Genomic DNA, 19318 nt, shown 5'->3' with positions numbered 1-19318 from the left:
TTGGTGGTGAGTACCAAAGGACTTTGAACTATTTTCTCCAGTGAGGGATCTGAATGACATAAGATGATTTTATCCAAAAAACAATTCTGAAAAGTTGGAATATAATTCATCTACGTGGTTTGGGAGTAAACCGCCTATAAAAGTGTATCCCAATACTCACTGAAAGAATCTGTGTTTTTTGTGATATGTCTAATTGTGAGTGATGTCATTAATTGTCTATATGGTTGTTAGTGATGAGCGGATTCGGTTTTACTCGGTTTTACTCGGTTTTACTTGGTTCTCAAAACGGCATCTTATTGGCTCACGGATGTCACGTGTTTTGGATAGCCAATAAGATGCCGTTTTGAGAACCGAGTAAAACCGAGTAAAACCGAACCTCGCTCATCACTAATGGTTGTATACCGGTATTAGGATGTTTTTAAAGGAAGGAAGGAAGGACAGCATTTTTGAATATTTTATTGAAAGTTATTATGAATTTGTGAAATAAATCTATTTTATTCTAGTAAGAATAATTATATCCAGTGATTTATTGTTGCACTAGAGTTTAATACTGTTTGCATTTCCAGTTTCAGGCTTTGCCCTTTGGCCTGTCCACAGCTCCGAGGGTCTTCACCAAGGTCATGGTGGAGATGATGCTGCAACTGCACATGATGGGAGTCAACATAGTCCCCTCCTTAGATGATCTACTGATAAAGGCTATGTCCAGGGAGCGTCAATTGCACAGCATCGATCTGACGACTTGCCTGCTTATGGATCATGGGTGGATACTAAATTTCCAGAAATCTCACCTGGAACCGACCCAACGTCTTCAGTTCCTGGGAATGATACTGGATATGGTGTCTCAAATGGTGTTTCTTCCGATGGACAAGGCCCTGGCTATCCAGGCTATGGTCCGCTCAGTGCTCCGTCCTCGCAAGGTATCCATACATCTTTGCATACGCTTGGCGAGCAGGATGGTTGCTGCTTACGAGGCAAGCCAATATGGCAGATTTCATTCCCGGCCATTTCAGCTGGATCTGCTGGACAAATGGTCGGGGTCTCACCTTCACATGCACCAGGAAGTGACCTTATCTCCAAAAGCCTGGATTTCTCTGTTATGGTGGTTACAAGTTCCTCACCTGGTAGAAGGCAGGAATTTCAATATCCACTCGTGGATTCTACAGACAACGGATGCCAGCCTCCAAGGTTGAGGAACTGTGACCCAAGGGGCCCAGTTCCAGGGGATATGGTCAGTTCAGGAATCTGCTCTACCGATAAACATCCTGGAACTCAGGGCAATTTACATTGCTCTTCTGCAAGCTTCTCATCTCCTGAAGGATCAGGCAGTCCAGGTTCAATCGGACAACGCCACGGCGGTGGCGTACATATATTGACAAGGAAGAACAAAAAGCAGAGCCACGATGTGAGAAGTGTCAAGAATACTCGTCTGGGCGGAGGCCAACGCAAGGGCTATATCAGCCATATTCATTCCAGGAGTGGACAACTGGGAAGCGGACTTCCTCAGCAGACACGGCCTCCATCCAAGGGTATGGGGCCTACATCCCCAGGTGTTTCAACAGTTAATTCACCGGGGGGGGCGTCCGCAGATAGATCTGATGGCTTCTCGTCTCAACAAGAAGCTATGCCGGTACTGTTCCAGAACGAGTGATCAGCAGGCTGTAGCAGTGGACGCGCTGACGACACCAAGGACGTACCAGTTTGTGTACCTGTTCTTTCCTGTACTGCTAATCCCAAGAGTTCTAAAAAGACTGAGACGGGAAAGCATTCAAGCAATTCTAATTGCCCCAGATAGGCCTCGACGGGCGTGTTACTCAGACATCTTAACCATGGCTCTGGAGGATCCCTGGCCTCTGCCGCTTCAAAAGGATCTTCAACAAGGTCCGTTCGTCTATCCAGACTTACAGCGGCTACGTTTGACAGCCTGGAAGTTGAGAGGGAGATTCTAGCTAGAAAAGGTCCACCATGGTCCAGGCCAGGAAGTTGGTTACGTCTAAACATTATTATTGTATCTTGAAAAAGTATGTTTCATGGTGTGACAGTAGAAAGGTTTCTTCCGTAGAATTTAGAATGGGACTTTTTCTACTTTTTCTACAAGCGGGAGTGGATATGTGCCTACCTTTAGGTTCCATCAAAGTCCAGATTTCTGCACTCTCTATTTTCTTCCAGAAACAACTTGCCATGTTGCCTTAAAGGAGTTCTTCATATGCAACCGCCCTTCGTACCTCCCACCGTGGGATCTGAATGTGGTTTTGTCCTTTCTTCAATCGGACTGGTTTGAACCCTTACCTAGGGTAGAGTTGAAATTTCTCACCTGGAAGACAATTTGTCGTTGGCTCAGGTTGACCATTCAACAAGCTTATTCTTCGGCAGCTCTGCCTTTGCAGACATCTATTCAGGCCCACTCGACGAGATTTGGGGGCTCTTCCTGGGCGGCTTCCTGGGTTGTCTCGGCCTTACAGTTGTGCCGAGCTGCTACTTGGTCTGGTTCGAACACTTTCGTTAAGTTCTATTGGTTCGACACCTTGGCCAAGGATGACCTTCAGTTTGGTCAGGCGGTGTTACAGGGGTCTCAGCACTCTTCCACCCGTTTGGGAGCTTTGGGACTTCCCCATGGTACTAAAGTACAGATCCCCAGTATCCACTAGGACGTAAGAGAAAATAAGAATTTGATACCTACTGGTAATTCTTTTTCTCATAGTCCATAGTGGATACTGGGCGCCCGCCTCAGTGCTTCGATTCCTGCTTACCTGAGTAAGTGTTTGGTTGGCCCGCCGTTGCGGTTCCATTTTGTTGTTGGGTTAGCTTTGCTATCCTGGTTAGGTTGGTGTTGCTATCCTCTGTTTTGGAAAGAGCCCTCCTTTCGGTTATGGTTGTGTGTTGGCTTAATGCAGGGGTGTCAAAGACAAGGCCCGCGGGCCAAATCCGGCCCGCCAGACCTCGTCTGATGGCCCGCGGTGCCGCCGCCATGAAACCCCCTTCTCCCGAGTGCCCAGCTCGGGGGGGGCGGGGTTTCGCGGAATGACGCGATTGCGTCGTGACGTCACGGCGCAAACGCGTCATTCAACGAAACCCCGTCGGAGGAGGGAGAAGGGAGCCGCGCAGACGAGGAGGGAGAGGCGGCTGAAGAGCGGCGAGAACCGCTTCAAATGTAAGTCAGCCCCTCTCCCTTCCTCTCTTTCTCTCTCTCTCCCTCCTTCCACCACCTGCCGCAATGTGTAAAATGGGGACCTGTACCTGCCGCTATGTGTAAAATGGGGACCTGTGCCTGCCACAATGTGTAAAATGGGGACCTGTGCCTGCCACAATGTGTAAAATGGGGACCTGTACCTGCCGCTATGTGTAAAATGGGGACCTGTGCCTGCCACAATGTGTAAAATGGGGACCTGTGCCTGCCACAATGTGTAAAATGGGGACCTGTACCTGCCGCTATGTGTAAAATGGGGACCTGTGCCTGCCACAATGTGTAAAATGGGGACCTGTGCCTGCCACAATGTGTAAAATGGGGACCTGTACCTGCCGCTATGTGTAAAATGGGGACCTGTGCCTGCCACAATGTGTAAAATGGGGACCTGTGCCTGCCACAATGTGTAAAATGGGGACCTGTACCTGCCGCTATGTGTAAAATGGGGACCTGTGCCTGCCACAATGTGTAAAATGGGGACCTGTGCCTGCCACAATGTGTAAAATGGGGACCTGTACCTGCCGCTATGTGTAAAATGGGGACCTGTGCCTGCCACAATGTGTAAAATGGGGACCTGTGCCTGCCACAATGTGTAAAATGGGGACCTGTACCTGCCGCTATGTGTAAAATGGGGACCTATGCCTGCCACAATGTGTAAAATGGGGACCTGTGCCTGCCACAATGTGTAAAATGGGGACCTGTACCTGCCGCTATGTGTAAAATGGGGACCTGTGCCTGCCACAATGTGTAAAATGGGGACCTGTGCCTGCCACAATGTGTAAAATGGGGACCTGTGCCTGCCACAATGTGTAAAATGGGGACCTGTGCCTGCCACAATGTGTAAAATGGGGACCTGTGCACTATAAAAGGGGGCACATGGCTGGGCACTATAAAAGGGGGCACATGGCTGGGCACTTTAAAAGGGGGCAGATGGCTGGGCACATATAAGGCAGGTGGAGCGGTAAATTTTGGATAGACCTACAGATACAACCGGCCCTTTGATGGGGACCAAACTGCTGATGCGGCCCCCGATGAATTTGAGTTTGACACCCCTGGCTTAATGCCTCACCGCTGTTGTACCTGTTTTCTTCTCTCGTTCTATGTCCGTCTCCTCTGGCACAGTTTCCTAGACTGAGTCTGGTAGGAGGGGCATAGAGGGGAGGAGCCAGCTCACACATACACAGTCCACACACTAAAGGTTTTAAAGTGCCAGGCTCCAGTTGACCTGGTCTCTACCCCCCCCCCCCCTACCCCTCCATGGTATTAAAGTACAGATCCTCAGTATCCACTACGGACTATGAGGAAAGGAATTACCGGTAGGTATCAAATTCCTATTTTTCGGTACACCGTCACGGTGTATACAAACTACAAAAACATGAATTACACTGAAATAAAAAGAAAGACGAGCACTAGTCAGGCATGGTGATCTTCATTTTTTACTAGTACAATTTAAGAATCACCCGTAGAAAATAGACTAAAAACAAACAAAACAAAAAAACAAAACACGTGGTCACGGTTTCCTGCATGAATACAAAGGTTAACCGGAAAAAAGTAGACTTGACATTCAATCTTCTTGCAGGCTTGTGCGGTGGGGTAAATGGCTCAGGAGGCACTGGCTAGTACCATAGCCAGATTTACAAACAGTGGCCCTCATTCCGAGTTGATCGCTCGCTAGCTGCTTTTAGCAGCAATGCACACGCTAGGCCGCCGCCCTCTGGGAGTGTATCTTAGCTTAGCAGAAGTGCGAACGAAAGGTTAGCAGTTCTGCTATTAAATATTTCCCTGCAGTTTCTGAGTAGCTCTAGACCTACTCCTAGATTACGATCACTGCAGACTGTTTGGTTCCTGGTTTGACGTCACAAACACGCCCTGCGTTCGGCCAGACGCTCCCCCGTTTCCCCAGGCACGCCTGCGTTTTTAACTGACACGCCTGCGTTTTTTAGCACACTCACGGAAAACGCCAAGTTACCACCCAGAAACACCCACTTCCTGTCAATCACTCACTGATCAGTGCGACTGAAAAGCGTCGCTCGGACCTTTGTAAAATTGCATAGTTTTGAGTAAAAGTACTTTGCGCGTGCGCACTGCGGCCCATGCGCATGCGCAGAAATGCAGATTTTTGCCTGATTGCTGTATAGCGAAAATCTGCAACGAGCGAACAACTCGGAATGACCACCTATATACGAGCCAAAGGATTCATGTGGGCATTATACAAAATGCAGCAGTATATACTGCTGGAAATTTGGAGAGTTTTGATCATAGATGTGCAGAAAAGATGGACACTGCCATGTCATAGACTTTTTACTCCAAAGTTTTGACTATAAAAATTATTAGAACAACACAAAGAAGATATTTCTAATACACTGCTCAAAAAAATAAAGGGAACACTAAAATAACACATCCTAGATCTGAATGAATGAAATATTCTTATTAAATACTTTGTTCTTTACATAGTTGAATGTGCTGACAACAAAATCACACAAAAATTATCAATGGAAATCAAATTTATTAACCCATGGAGGTCTGGATTTGGAGTCACACTCAAAATTAAAGTGGAAAAACACACTACAGGCTGATCCAACTTTGATGTAATGTCCTTGAAACAAGTCAAAATGAGGCTCAGTAGTGTGTGTGGCCTCCACGTGCCTGTCTGACCTCCCTACAACGCCTGGGCATGCTCCTGATGAGGTTGCGGTTGGTCTCCTGAGGGATCTCCTCCCAGACCTGGACAAAAGCATCCGCCAACTCCTGGACAATCTGTGGTGCAACGTGGCGTTAGTGGATGGAGCGAGACATGATGTCCCAGATGTGCTCAATTGGATTCAGGTCTGGGGAACGGGCGGGCCAGTCCATAGCATCAATGCCTTCATCTTGCAGGAACTGCTGACACACTCCAGGCACATGAGGTCTAGCATTGTCTTGCATTAGGAGGAACCCTGGGCCAACCGCACCAGCATATGGTCTAACAAGGGGTCTGAGGATCTCCTCTCGGTACCTAATGGCAGTCAGGCTACCTCTGGCGAGCACATGGAGGGCTGTGCGGCCCCGAAAGAAATGCCACCCCACACCATTACTGACCCACTGCCAAACCGGTCATGCTGGAGGATGTTGCAGGCAGCAGAACATTCTCCTTGGCGTCTCCAGACTCTGTCACGTCTGTCACATGTGCTCAGTGAGAACCTGCTTTCATCTGTGAAGAGCACAGGGCGCCAGTGGCGAATTTGCCAATCTTGGTGTTCTCTGGCAAATGCCAAACGTCCTGCACGGTGTTGGGCTGTAAGCACAACCCCCACCTGTGGACGTCGGGCCCTCATACCACCCTCATGGAGTCTGTTTCTGATCGTTTGAGTAGACATGCACATTTGTGGCTTGCTGGAGGTCATTTTGCAGGGCTCTGGCAGTGCTCCTCCTGTTCCTCCTTGCACAAAGGCGGAGGTAGCGGTCCTGCTGCTTGGCTGTTGCCCTCATACGGCCTCCTCCACGTCTCCTGAAGTACTGGCCTGTCTCCTGGTAGTGCCTCCATGCTCTGGACACTACGCTGACAGACACAGCAAACCTTCTTGCCACAGCTCGCATTGATGTGCCATCCTGGATGAGTTGCACTACCTGAGCCACTTGTGTGGGTTGTAGACTCCGTCTCATGCTACCACTAGAGTGAAAGCACCGCCAGCTTTCAAAAGTGACCAAAACATCAGCCAGAAAGCATAGGAGCTGAGAAGTGGTCTGTGGTTACCACCTGCAGAACAACTCATTTATTGGGGTGTCTTGCTAATTGCCTATAATTCCCACCTGTTGTCTATTCCATTTGCACAACAGCATGTGAAACTGATTGTCAATCAGTGTGGCTTCCTAAGTGGACAGTTTGATTTCACAGAAGTGTGATTGACTTGGAGTTACATTGTGTTATTTAAGTGTTCCCTTTATTTTTTTGAGCAGTGTATATTCTGTGTATTTTTCATATACTTTATATAGTCCAAGCTCTGCCTCTCCTGCTTCACCTCACTTCTCCAAAGGGAATTACAAGACTCAAAACTGGCCGAACATATAGGTTTAAATAATAATGGTGTGTACTAGAAATATCTTATGCTTTCATATTTTTCTTCCACTGACCTCTTACAACACCAGAACCAAGGATGTGCTTTTCCATGGATTTTTTTTTTAGTCTTTCTACCTTTGTCTAAAGGTGTTACTGTCATTTAGTACATTATTAAAATATTTAATTAAACTAAAAAAATTAAATAAAAGATATAAACAATTACGGCTTTGCTCCTAGCCCACTTTTTCAAGCACCACAGTGATCCTTGTGAGATAGTGCCTGATTTGGACGCATGTCTACTTGGCGAATGCATAATATTTCTCTAACATTCATAAGGGATACTGGGGTCACTTAGTACGATGGGGTATAGATGTGGTCCAAAGGAGCCGGTGCACTTTAAATTTCAGGGGTTAAGTGCTACTATTCGTGTCACGTAGTCCCGCCCCCTCTCCCAGGTGCCGCAATTTTTCTCCCCATCCTGCCAGCTTCACTAGGAAGCGAGTGGGATGCAGGAGATTTGCCTTCTCTTGGACTACCCGGAAAAATTGTCCCAGTTAACTTCTGGGAGAGTAAGCAAGTATGGTTTAGGGCAGACTAGATGGGCCAAGTGGTTCTTAACAGCTGTCAAATTCTATGTTTCTTTGTTTCTAAGCAGTAATGATTGTCATTAACAATATACTGCACATGTCTATACAAATGTTTATTGTTACATTTGTGAGGAATAAAAAAGGCACAACTTCAGGTGCCATATCAGGCAGCAGAAGAGGAAGCACACATCTATTGGTGGGGTGCTAGAAATGCATATTAGTATCCAGTGTCAGCACTGAAGCAGAGTGTTTTGTTTTGAAATCTGGAAACTGAATATCCAGAATGGCTCACAAAAAAACACAAGCAGAAAAAATAAATCAACTTGCTGCTAATCAGTGTAATGAAGAGTGGAATATAAAGCTCTGGGTGTAGAAAGACAGTGATGACCGTTAATGCTAATGCTTTAATACAGGAAAAAAAATATCTGGAAAAGTCCCAAGTGCTCTGAATAATAGAACGGTATAAATTTGTGAATTACTCTTTTTTTTTTCCCCTCAACTATCTTTACTTTCTGATAAAATACAGAAGTCAAGGTTTGAGATCTTTTGTCACATCCGTCTTGTAGGGGTCAATGTTTTGGCAGCATTTCATGACCAATCACTGACTTAATAGCTCACTAATGTAAAATCATGCGCTGTGAGATAATAATCTTTCACATTGTAATGTTTTCATAGAGATAAATGTCCAGCCACGTGTCAGCTGTAAAGAGATTGAAGAAGGAACTAAGAACTTCCACAGAGATTTCTTTATTGGAGAAGGACATTTTTTTGAAGTTTTCAAAGCTGATATTAAGAAACAATTGTGTGTTGTAAAGCTGCTTAAACAGGTAAACTTCTACATTGCATTAAAGCATCCCCATTGGGCATCAGTATATGCCAGTGTACGGGATCCTATCATAATATCAACGCTGGGGTACCGATGAGCAAAAAGGCTGACAGGCAGAGGCGGATTGGCGATAGGGATCACCAGGAAGATTCCCGGGAGGCTAACTATTTGTAGGGCCTGTTTTGTGTGTTGTTATGTAGCCCCACCCCCCACATGACAGGCAGCACACCACAGTCAGTACACTGCATTATCCCTATTCGTTCTGTTATTCCAACTCTGCAGTACAGCAACTCTGCCAACCAGTGATGCTGCCATGTCTACACGGTATGTTATACCTCTTGTGCTGCCCATGTTGGGCCGCTTCTACAAAATTTTACAGGACCACTTTTAGTTCCCAATCAGCCCCTAGTATGGAGCAAAAGATGCAAGGAAGGCTGCAATTGCGTACAGTCAGGCCCTATAAGGAGAGATCCCTTCCCTCTCAACAAACCCCACCTCCTCATCAGACCGTGCCCCATTAGCGCTGCTTCCATAAATTTCCCAGGCTCGTTTTCGATCCCCATCTGGACCTGCTAACAGGGGTGAGTGAGGGGCGTTTTCCCCTCTCCCCAACCCGCTAACCCTCCCTTTTCGCAGCTGAACCCTAACCTCCCCCATTAGTGCCTAGCCCTAACCACCCGCTGGAGGTGCCTAACCCCCTTGTTCCCGCTAACTTAACCTAACCCTCCCCTGTAGCCTGACCCTAGCCCTCCCTGGTGGTGACTATCCCTAACCTACCCCCCTGCAGCCTTACCCTAACCGCCCCGCCCGGTGCCTAAACCTAACCCCCTTCCCTAAACCTAACCTTGCGGCTATACTTACGGTTGGGATGCCAGCTGTCGGGATTCTGGCCCTTTCAGAGTTCTGACATCGGGCATCTAAAAAGTGTTGGGATCCCGGCGTAGGGATGTCGATTGGCAGGATCCCGACATGCGGCATCTTGACTGCATCTCCATTGAAGTAACAGCAATAAATGGAGGTTAATTTTGCACTTTTTTCAGATACCTCCAATTTCAACATGCTTTTCATACACCACTTGCCTCCACATTTCCTGTTGTGGGGGAGATTCTATCAAGACTGTTAAGCTTTACAGGGAAAAGGAGGCTCATTTCTGTTATTTATCATTCTCTTCTATGTACTTTGCAATCCGTAGTTTGTATTTGGGGGTGATGGGATGGATATCATGGCCTGTAATAAGATGATCTTTGGAACTTGGTACTTATTAGTGATACTCATTTCACATCCTCTATTATATTCTAACCAATTCAGGTTTTCATCTTACACAGGGTCTATCTTACTTCTCATATACTGCAAAAGTTTGGTACCAGGAGTAGCAGTGATTGTCCTAAATGTGGCAGTTCACATGGCACCTTCCTGCATATCCTCTAGACATGTTCCCGTAACCAGGTCTTTTGGAAAACGGCCACTAATTACATTGCTATAATCAGGTGGTATAATTCCCCTTCTCTCTCCTGGCGCATTCATTTTTGGTAAATAGGATGACTGGCCAATACATTATAATGCTCTTACTGTAGGTAAAATCTGTATATCCAGAGCCTGCATGGCAGATAGCATTCCCCCCACTTCCATTTATATTGGGTATGAACAATTTATATATATATAGTACTAATAAGAATTGTTTACTAAAACAATTCCTATGGTATGCATCTGGTGGACGATGGGGTTGGGGGGAGCTTCAGTCCCACGGGGATGCGGAGTCCAGCGGGACAGAGTTACCACTTGACAATGTCTATAATATTTGTCCTATTAAAAACACGTTAAAGGTTAAAGAACACAGTACGCAATTGGCGTAAAAAGTACCGCAAGGGTACTCCCTTAACTATACCTTAAGGAATGTACTTATACTGTAAACCTCTGTGTAGTGGGAGAGTGTAGATGCAACACAGTATAACCTTATTACCTTTAAAGCTGTTCGAGCGTCACTGACGCTCTGAGATTACTTAATACTATAAGAAATACACAGATACCGTGCTCAGGGTCCAACGCCTAAATATATATTATGAATGATATACTTGCAAAAGAATTTAACACAATACAAGTCATACACTACAATATAACATAGACTACCTAACCAGATAACTACACGGGAAATACAATACAATACAATTACGTTTAAGGGAAAATAAGAGGGGAAGAGGAGAAGAGAGAGAGAGAAAGAAATGGCTCACAATAACAAGAAGACAAATATGATTGCAGAGAAAGCTTACACATGTGAGGAACAATCGCTGCGCAGTCAGTCAATGCTGAGAATCTTTGTTTAGAAAGTACTTGAGCTTACCCATGCTGCCTGTCCCTATATACACAACACCCAGCAACACAATTGTCCCTACAATGCCGCATGGGGCAGAAGCTAGACTCCATTTTGGGTAAACTCCACTTGATTCCAAAGACTACACCACATGGCTGAAAGGGGGAGGGGAAAATACCCGGCAGCAGCCATTTTAGATTTGCAGGTCCAAACACATGGCACTCTCTACTACACCACAATCACATAGCAGAAAACACAAGACTCCATTTTATTCCAAAATGTCCAAGCCTCAAAACAATGCATATGTTCTGATTTTACAATTCCAAACAATCTAAATCACCTTTCACAATTTCAATCCAACTTCCTAGAACCATCTTATTAAATCTCCATAGGCAAACAAATACCACAAATGCTATGCTACAGGTTGTCTAATGTTCCACTTCATCACAGACTTCACAGAGTATTCAGCACAAACAAGTTACAATCACACAGCTGCGCAAGCCTCACCATCCCCAAGCCATTTGTTTCTCCAAACCAACCACTCTATGCTTACCCATCATTCCACAACTACCCCACCACAAAACACACATTTAAAACTACTCTATGCCAACCAGCCATGAGATATTGAGATTATGGTACTTAGCCTTTGATGCCTGGCGATGATCCAGCCATGCTTCTGAGACCTCTGTTCTGAGTGCAGCCACATCACATCTGCTCTCTGAGGCAACCAACAACACTGACCCCAACCCCCCCCAGACAGGAACTATTCTCCTGTGTCTGTTCCTAGGGGAGGGGTCTCTCTCTCTCCTTTGTATATGTTAATCAGGTTCAGCCCTGAAAATCTTAGTAAAAGGTTGGCTTGATCATCCATTGTTCTCAACAAAGTGATCTCAGCTTTTATACATATAATCATATCTATCCGCTGCAATGTCCCACAACTTCACAACCAGCATCAAACTAACCCACACATCATTCTGCTTGCTTCAATACCAAACATGATGGGCGCATCTGGTTCTGTTCAGATAATACATATTCATGACATCAATTCATCAGCCAATTCTAAATCTCCATGATGTCTGGTGCTTGACATTATTATAACCATGTACTGTATGAAACAAGCGCCGAATCCATCTCCGTACCATGTCCGAGCAAATGCGTGTGTTTCCATATATTGCTGTGCTCGCTGCGCATATTTGTAAGTATAGCGACTTAAATGTGTGTGGTTTGTATGTTCTCTCTATGTAATATTTTTGACTTTGACAGTCCACCCTTTGGCAGTCACCAATAACTGCCACTTCCTAAAACATTTCAAAAAGAGAAAAATATATGTCAGGGGTTAATACATTTCCATGGTTGGGTAAGGGAGGAGAGAGGAGAAGGTGTGAAGAGGGTATGACCTAGTGAGATAGCAGAAGCATGTGTGTATGAATCCGTGTTTGGGGGGGTCATGTATCATCGTGCCGTACGTGTTTTAAATCAAGCTTCGAGGTATTGCGAAGTATACATTTGAATTCCTTCTTATCCCGTGGTACGGGTCTGTGGATGGGCTGTCAAACTCTACCGAGCTCGTTTCGGCTTTTGGTTGCAACAAAATGGGGGAGCACATTTTAGTTGATGATACATGAATGGGGGAATATGTGATTGCTGATATCTGTGCCTGTATTCCCTATCGACTATGTGTGTCACTACCTGAGGGTTGTAGAAATGAAGATAAGGAACACTTATGGTAAATGCAGTGGTATTCTATGTCAGGTTAATGTACATTTGTCGGTTGAAGTCTTGTTCGGTGTCTGTTGGTTGCAGTCTTCTTTGTGCTTTTGCCCATAAGGTGCGAGCAAAAGCTGTCAATGTCCATAGATTTACAAAAGTGTTGGGCTAGCGTAATTTTAAAATTTCTAGGGAAACTGGGGATCCATGGCATAGTTCATCAAAAATCTGTGTATAAGGTTGTCAAAACTTCTTCTTTAATCCATCTGTTGTCTGTATATCGGCTCATCAAACGCCTCGTCCAAGTGGGTCTTTTTACCTTGGAGAAAACGGAAAAACAGGTGAAAGAAACGGACCGTATAATCGCATTTTCATTACATCATTGTTTCTACCGTTGGGTCATAAATCAAGTCCATTGGGATTACAGTTTCCTCACTCCTTAGACTCATTACCTCAGGTAGTACTTTTCCAATATAACACAATCCTTCAGAGTTTGGGGCAAGCCACTTATACGCCTTCCTCCCGCATATGAAATATGCATCATCGGGGAGAACATATGGGACGGAGTAGGACATAACCATGTTACACATCTTCCATGTGAAATCTCCTAATCCTAATTCTCCCATCTGCTTAGTACACGTATCAGTTTGTACGATATGTGCACAGTATCCTAGTGATACCTCTCCAACTCTCGTAATCCTATTTCCTAAGGTATACCTATATCGGAAAGATTTTCCTCTACTGGCTATGTGGCGTATAAGCTCTGTATCTGTCGGCATTCTATCTGCTCTATATGAAAAGGTCATGGTTTGGTTACTCCATGACACTTCCCAATTTCCCGGCTTTCGGGGATTGGAGATGTTAAAACATAATAGGGACCTATCCACATGATATTGGTGGAGCTTCAAACTAGGAGGACTAGAGATATTAAACCTCCTGTCCACCGGCCTCCCACCCTTTAGCTCAAGTACCTCCCCTACCGTTAAAGGAAATGGTACTAGCCCTGATTTGCTATGACCTTGAGGTGCTTGAGAGCATACCCAACAATCTGTTTTATTTAACACATTACCCACTAAGGAGTGATAGTCACTCAATGGATGCCGGTCCGTATGGATATTAAAACTGGATTGGCATTTCTTAATGCACCCATCCTCAACTACGTTGTTACAGAGCCTACAGATACAGTTTTCTTCAGCTAATAATCCTTAAAAGAAAAATGTTTACAAATAACATGGCTGCTAGATCGTTTCCGGTACTCGCCTTTGCTTGGTGATTGGGTTGCTATTGGAAATTTACACCTCCATCTTTATCATCAGGACCTTTCTGGATCCTTTCACGACCTCACTGATACTCTCACCGAAACAGACTGCTCTGGTCAACATCATGGTCAACAGGAAAATCCATATCACAGTCTCTTGGGGCAAGTCCGTCTTACAGGAGGAGAAAAGAAGAAATTTGTAATGGGGTACAGAAAATCAGTTTGAGGGGGAGAGAAACTTGTTACGATGATTAGTTCTCTAGTCTTGTTGTTCTTCTTGTTCTGTCGTCATCTCAAAAGGTGCTGTCTCTCAGTCTTCTAAACGAACATTCCGGTGATGCAATATTCTTTCAAATCAGCGATCTCTCTGTAAGGAGCAAAAATCTTGCATTACCATTTGTCTAACTGATGTGTGACATACCATCTTTAAAACATGAAAACATGAGTGAGAAGAGAGAGAAAAAAAAAAAAAAAAAGAGAGAGAGAACACTTCATATGCATATATATATTACATAAATCTCCAATAACCAACAATACAATAGGAAAAGAGAAAAAAAAAACATTTTTCAAACAATTTTTCAAACATTTTTTTTAAAACATTGTCAGATCGTCAGGCTGTCATATCTACATGTCCAATGGTTTCTTTGCGCCGTCCCTCCCCCCAGCACCATACTCCACTTTCTGTATCTGGCCAGGATACATTGATGCGGATAGGTCATGCTGGGGTTTGGTAGACTTCTGCAAAGACCAAGCGGATATGCAATGTTTGAGTTCTTACCAATAATCGTCAGAGATGGGGAGAGAGAGAGAGAAAGAAAAAAAACATTTTCACAAATACATTTACAACGTTTCACCTGGTCATTCCTGTGTCTTCAGTGAATGACCTCCCTATTTGTTAACCGTTACCTCAGGCTTACCATCAGTTCTAATGATCACCTTTCCTGACCACATATCATGGGTGTGGCCCAAAATTCTTCCTATATGGTCCCTGTTTATAATTGTGTGTGTTTTAATTTTGCTCATTTCTGGGTCTAGGGGGTCTGACTTTATGTGGGTTATTACAGCTGCTGGCATAATGCCCTTCTCCTTTACAAAGATAACAAATCCTTGGCTTTCTCCATGTGCTAGGGGCCTGGGGTTCCGGTCGACTTGATGCCTCCTCTAGTGCTTGGATGTTCAGTGCCATTAACTGCTTTCCCTGTACCTACCTGATTCCTTGGATACCATGATTATGTCGTTGTCTAGGGGGTTCATATACCTTCTGTGAATCTTTGATCATACACTTAGATCTTTCCTAGGATCTGGGTAATCAGACATGATTGATCTCAATTCTGTCCGGGACCAGAGACAGCGCATTGCCCTGTCCTTGACGGGAATGATTCCCTGATCGTCAGTCTTCCCATTGGGGACTGTGATCACCCTGACCGGATCAAACTCAACTACATCATCTTGTTTTGGTCTTACAATATGGGGTACATTTGTTTGTGCGTGATATAAAACATTGTACGTACCTGTGGACACGACCTCACCTGACCCTCCGTTAGGGGGTTTGATTATTGCCTTTACCGATTTGGTCGTGTCCACCTGGATGTCTTGTAGGATGGCTTCTGGAAGAGGTGCCGACATTGTTCTGGGCTCACTTTCTTGTTTGTATTCCTGAGGGAAGTTTGACATGGGGTGCAACTTGCATAGGTTAATAGTTGTACATTTAACAGTATTACAATTATCATTGTTACATTTATTACACTTATTCTTATCATCTATACTACAGTTGCTAAGAGCGTTTTTTTTTTATTCACCCCTGTGCTTTTCTCCGCAACCATAATCCTCTCCATTGCCATGTCTCTCCTCTCAAGATAAGAGTCAGATAAGTCAATTAAATCTCTTTGCAATTCACCTTCCTGTTGCCATAACTGCAAATGATCATAATGCTTGATTCGTCTCTTTGCTTAAATTCGTTAACACTTCTAGGCTGAAGCTACCTACTCTTGGGAATTTCTCCCCGTCATGTCTAGTCATTCTCTCCCATTCATCACATAAACTTTCTGTGTGACTTCCGTATTTCTCACACATTACATACCTTGCCGACCCAATTGGTCGGTTCACTGAATCAACCCGAACCGAGGTTGATCGCCCCCTACCTGAACAAGTGGCCCCCATAGTTCGAAAGTGTTGCTTTATCCAGCCAAACCCTTACGCAAACCAAATGTCCAAAATAGGCTGACGGTGGCGGTTTACCGAGTACCCCACTCACTCGCCCACGCCGACCAATACGACCTGATCACACCGATATGGTGCTGGCGTACTCGACCTAGGGCCCCTGCGACCTGAACCTCTATTTACTGGAACCTGTGAGGGTGCTCCGAAGAACACTTACTCTTTCCAGTAACTATTGGTTGCTGGATAGTTCCTGAGTGAGCAGCGAACTTCCCTTAAAAATAAAAAAAATTACACAAATCACGTTAGAATGTACAAATAGCGTTTATGACCTTCGTACACAAATAGTACCGGTCAGGTTTACTAATGTACACAATTACGTGCGGTACAGTCGTTCAGCACATAAGCAACTAATCTTATGTACGGGGCGACCAGTGGAATCGAAAATTGCGGCTGCGAATTCCTTCAGCAAGAGCTTGTATGGCCTATATGGGTGTTGCACCAACCCTTTCTTGGTGTTGTGCCTGTGGACTGTATAGCGGACTTCCTTGTCTGCTGTACCTGAACCTGCTGGTCTGCTATGACCTCCTGGTCTGTTACAGTATGACCTCCTGGTCTGCTACACTCTAATGCTCAAATTGTATGTTTTAACCAGGGATGCCTCCCTAGCCACCATGTACGTCACTTACACGCATGTACCTCACGAGAACTCGACTTTTCTTGTGGTTCAACCTGTAAAATTGTATACAACACACTCACTCACCACATGTACACTTTTGTTTCTATTTCTATTTCTGCGCAGAAATTTCTCTTTAGACCAGATGTGTTACAAATTAGGAGAAGGATCTATTAATTTAAATTTCGAATTTTAAAAATAGATTTGCGCGATTTATCGCCTGGCGTTATTTATCGCGTGGCGCTACTTATCGCGTTGAGAGGAGAGGAGAAAAACTTGTGTTTTGAGTTACGTGGGCGTACCCGGACGCTCCGTTGCGTAATTTACGCTGCGTGCGTCGGCCTTTGGTTTGCGTGCACAAATCTCAATCCTTGTTAGAGACACGTGTACGCAAAATAAAGATCCACCGTAACACAATTTATATGTTTATCAATGTAGATGATCCTTGATCATCTACCGCACACCACACTGACTTCGCCTTATCTCCCAGGCAAAAACTGTGTGTTTGTCTATACTTTAACTATGTTACCTTTACTCTTAAACTATAAAATAGCGGCAAATCTCTTTTAGCACGTTTATCAATGCAAATGGCAAACAGGAAGGTGAGATATGTGAAAGTACACAGATGAAAATGCAATTCTAAATTTAATCTAATAACATACATTGATGTAAGCACAGACATATAGACATTTAGACCTTATTCAGTGCTTCTAATTTGCATATGAATTGCTTTTTAACTACAGTAACTCTGTAAAAGGCGATTTATTTCAACACTGCTAGGGAACCTAACCAGTCACACAGGTTCATCTGCATTTCAATGGCCATCCTGCACCAAGCAGAGTAGGGTGGTAAGGAAACCAAAAGAAAAAAAAAAAAAAAACAACAACTTTGTTTTATCTGTGTATCGTTCTTAAATCAAATATTTAATTTATTATTAACTGTTATTAAACTGTATCTGAACTACTTATGATTGACTATGATATGGACTAAACAAATGCATTGAAAAAAACTCATTAAATGATGATTTCTTTTTGACAGTGGATGGCTGATTATTTCTTGAAAATCAGCCATTTTAGGGGGAAAATTATTTTTTTTTGACCTTCCCAAAATGGCCGCTGCTCCTCCCCCTTCCACCTCCATGAGGGTCACACAAAATGGTGGACAGACCATGCGGCCTCTCCTGCCATAAAGAAAATCACCATGCTAGCTCCCAAAGTAACTTTTAAATGTACTTTTAAACCTACTTAAACAGATAAACCATCCAATCTGCGTGTGTTGTTCTTACCTCCGGTTCCCGGATTCCTTCAGCACCCTTTACTAAGCGAAGCAGACGCTTAACTGGTCAGCACTGCAGTATCCCCGACCTCCAAACGGTTTAACGAGGGATGCTACTTTCTACCTTCTCCGCCCTTTGCTGACCTGATAATGTCTGCTGAAGTTACCTAGTGCAGATATGTGAATCCCGGAGGACGAGTCCCCCAATTGACAATGTCTATAATATTTGTCCTATTAAAAACACGTTAAAGGTTAAAGAACACAGTACGCAATTGGCGTAAAAAGTACCGCAAAGGTACTCCCTTAACTATACCTTAAGGAATGTACTTATACTGTAAACCTCTGTGTAGTGGGAGAGTGTAGATGCAACACAGTATAACCTTATTACCTTTAAAGCTGTTCGAGCGTCACTGACGCTCTGAGATTACTTAATACTATAAGAAATACACAGATACCGTGCTCAGGGTCCAACGCCTAAATATATATTATGAATGATATACTTGCAAAAGAATTTAACACAATACAAGTCATACACTACAATATAACATAGACTACCTAACCAGATAACTACACGGGAAATACAATACAATACAATTACGTTTAAGGGAAAATAAGAGGGGAAGAGAGAGAGAGAAAGAAATGGCTCACAATAACAAGAAGACAAATATGATTGCAGAGAAAGCTTACACATGTGAGGAACAATCGCTGCGCAGTCAGTCAATGCTGAGAATCTTTGTTTAGAAAGTACTTGAGCTTACCCATGCTGCCTGTCCCTATATACACAACACCCAGCAACACAATTGTCCCTACAATGCCGCATGGGGCAGAAGCTAGACTCCATTTTGGGAAAACTCCACTTGATTCCAAAGACTACACCACATGGCTGAAAGGGGGAGGGGAAAATACCCGGCAGCAGCCATTTTAGATTTGCAGGTCCAAACACATGGCACTCTCTACTACACCACAATCACATAGCAGAAAACACAAGACTCCATTTTATTCCAAAATGTCCAAGCCTCAAAACAATGCATATGTTCTGATTTTACAATTCCAAACAATCTAAATCACCTTTCACAATTTCAATCCAACTTCCTAGAACCATCTTATTAAATCTCCATAGGCAAACAAATACCACAAATGCTATGCTACAGGTTGTCTAATGTTCCACTTCATCACAGACTTCACAGAGTATTCAGCACAAACAAGTTACAATCACACAGCTGCGCAAGCCTCACCATCCCCAAGCCATTTGTTTCTCCAAACCAACCACTCTATGCTTACCCATCATTCCACAACTACCCCACCAC

General features: G+C 44.2%; 1 protein-coding gene across 1 annotated transcript in view; it reads left to right on the top strand.

The window, feature by feature from the left end:
• IRAK3 (interleukin 1 receptor associated kinase 3) overlaps positions 1 to 19318 on the top strand; it is an 86218-nt gene that overhangs the window by 3692 nt on the left and 63208 nt on the right. The window contains exon 2 of the mRNA XM_063927540.1: positions 8480 to 8631. Coding sequence (XP_063783610.1) covers positions 8480 to 8631 — 152 coding nt within the window. The remainder of the gene's footprint in view (positions 1 to 8479; positions 8632 to 19318) is intronic.

This window comes from Pseudophryne corroboree, chromosome 6 (genome assembly GCF_028390025.1).
Source record: "Pseudophryne corroboree isolate aPseCor3 chromosome 6, aPseCor3.hap2, whole genome shotgun sequence".
Classification (NCBI taxonomy): Eukaryota; Metazoa; Chordata; class Amphibia; order Anura; family Myobatrachidae; genus Pseudophryne; species Pseudophryne corroboree.
The sequence above is the reverse complement of the archived record's forward strand: the minus strand, read 5'-3'. Positions and strand labels throughout refer to the sequence as shown.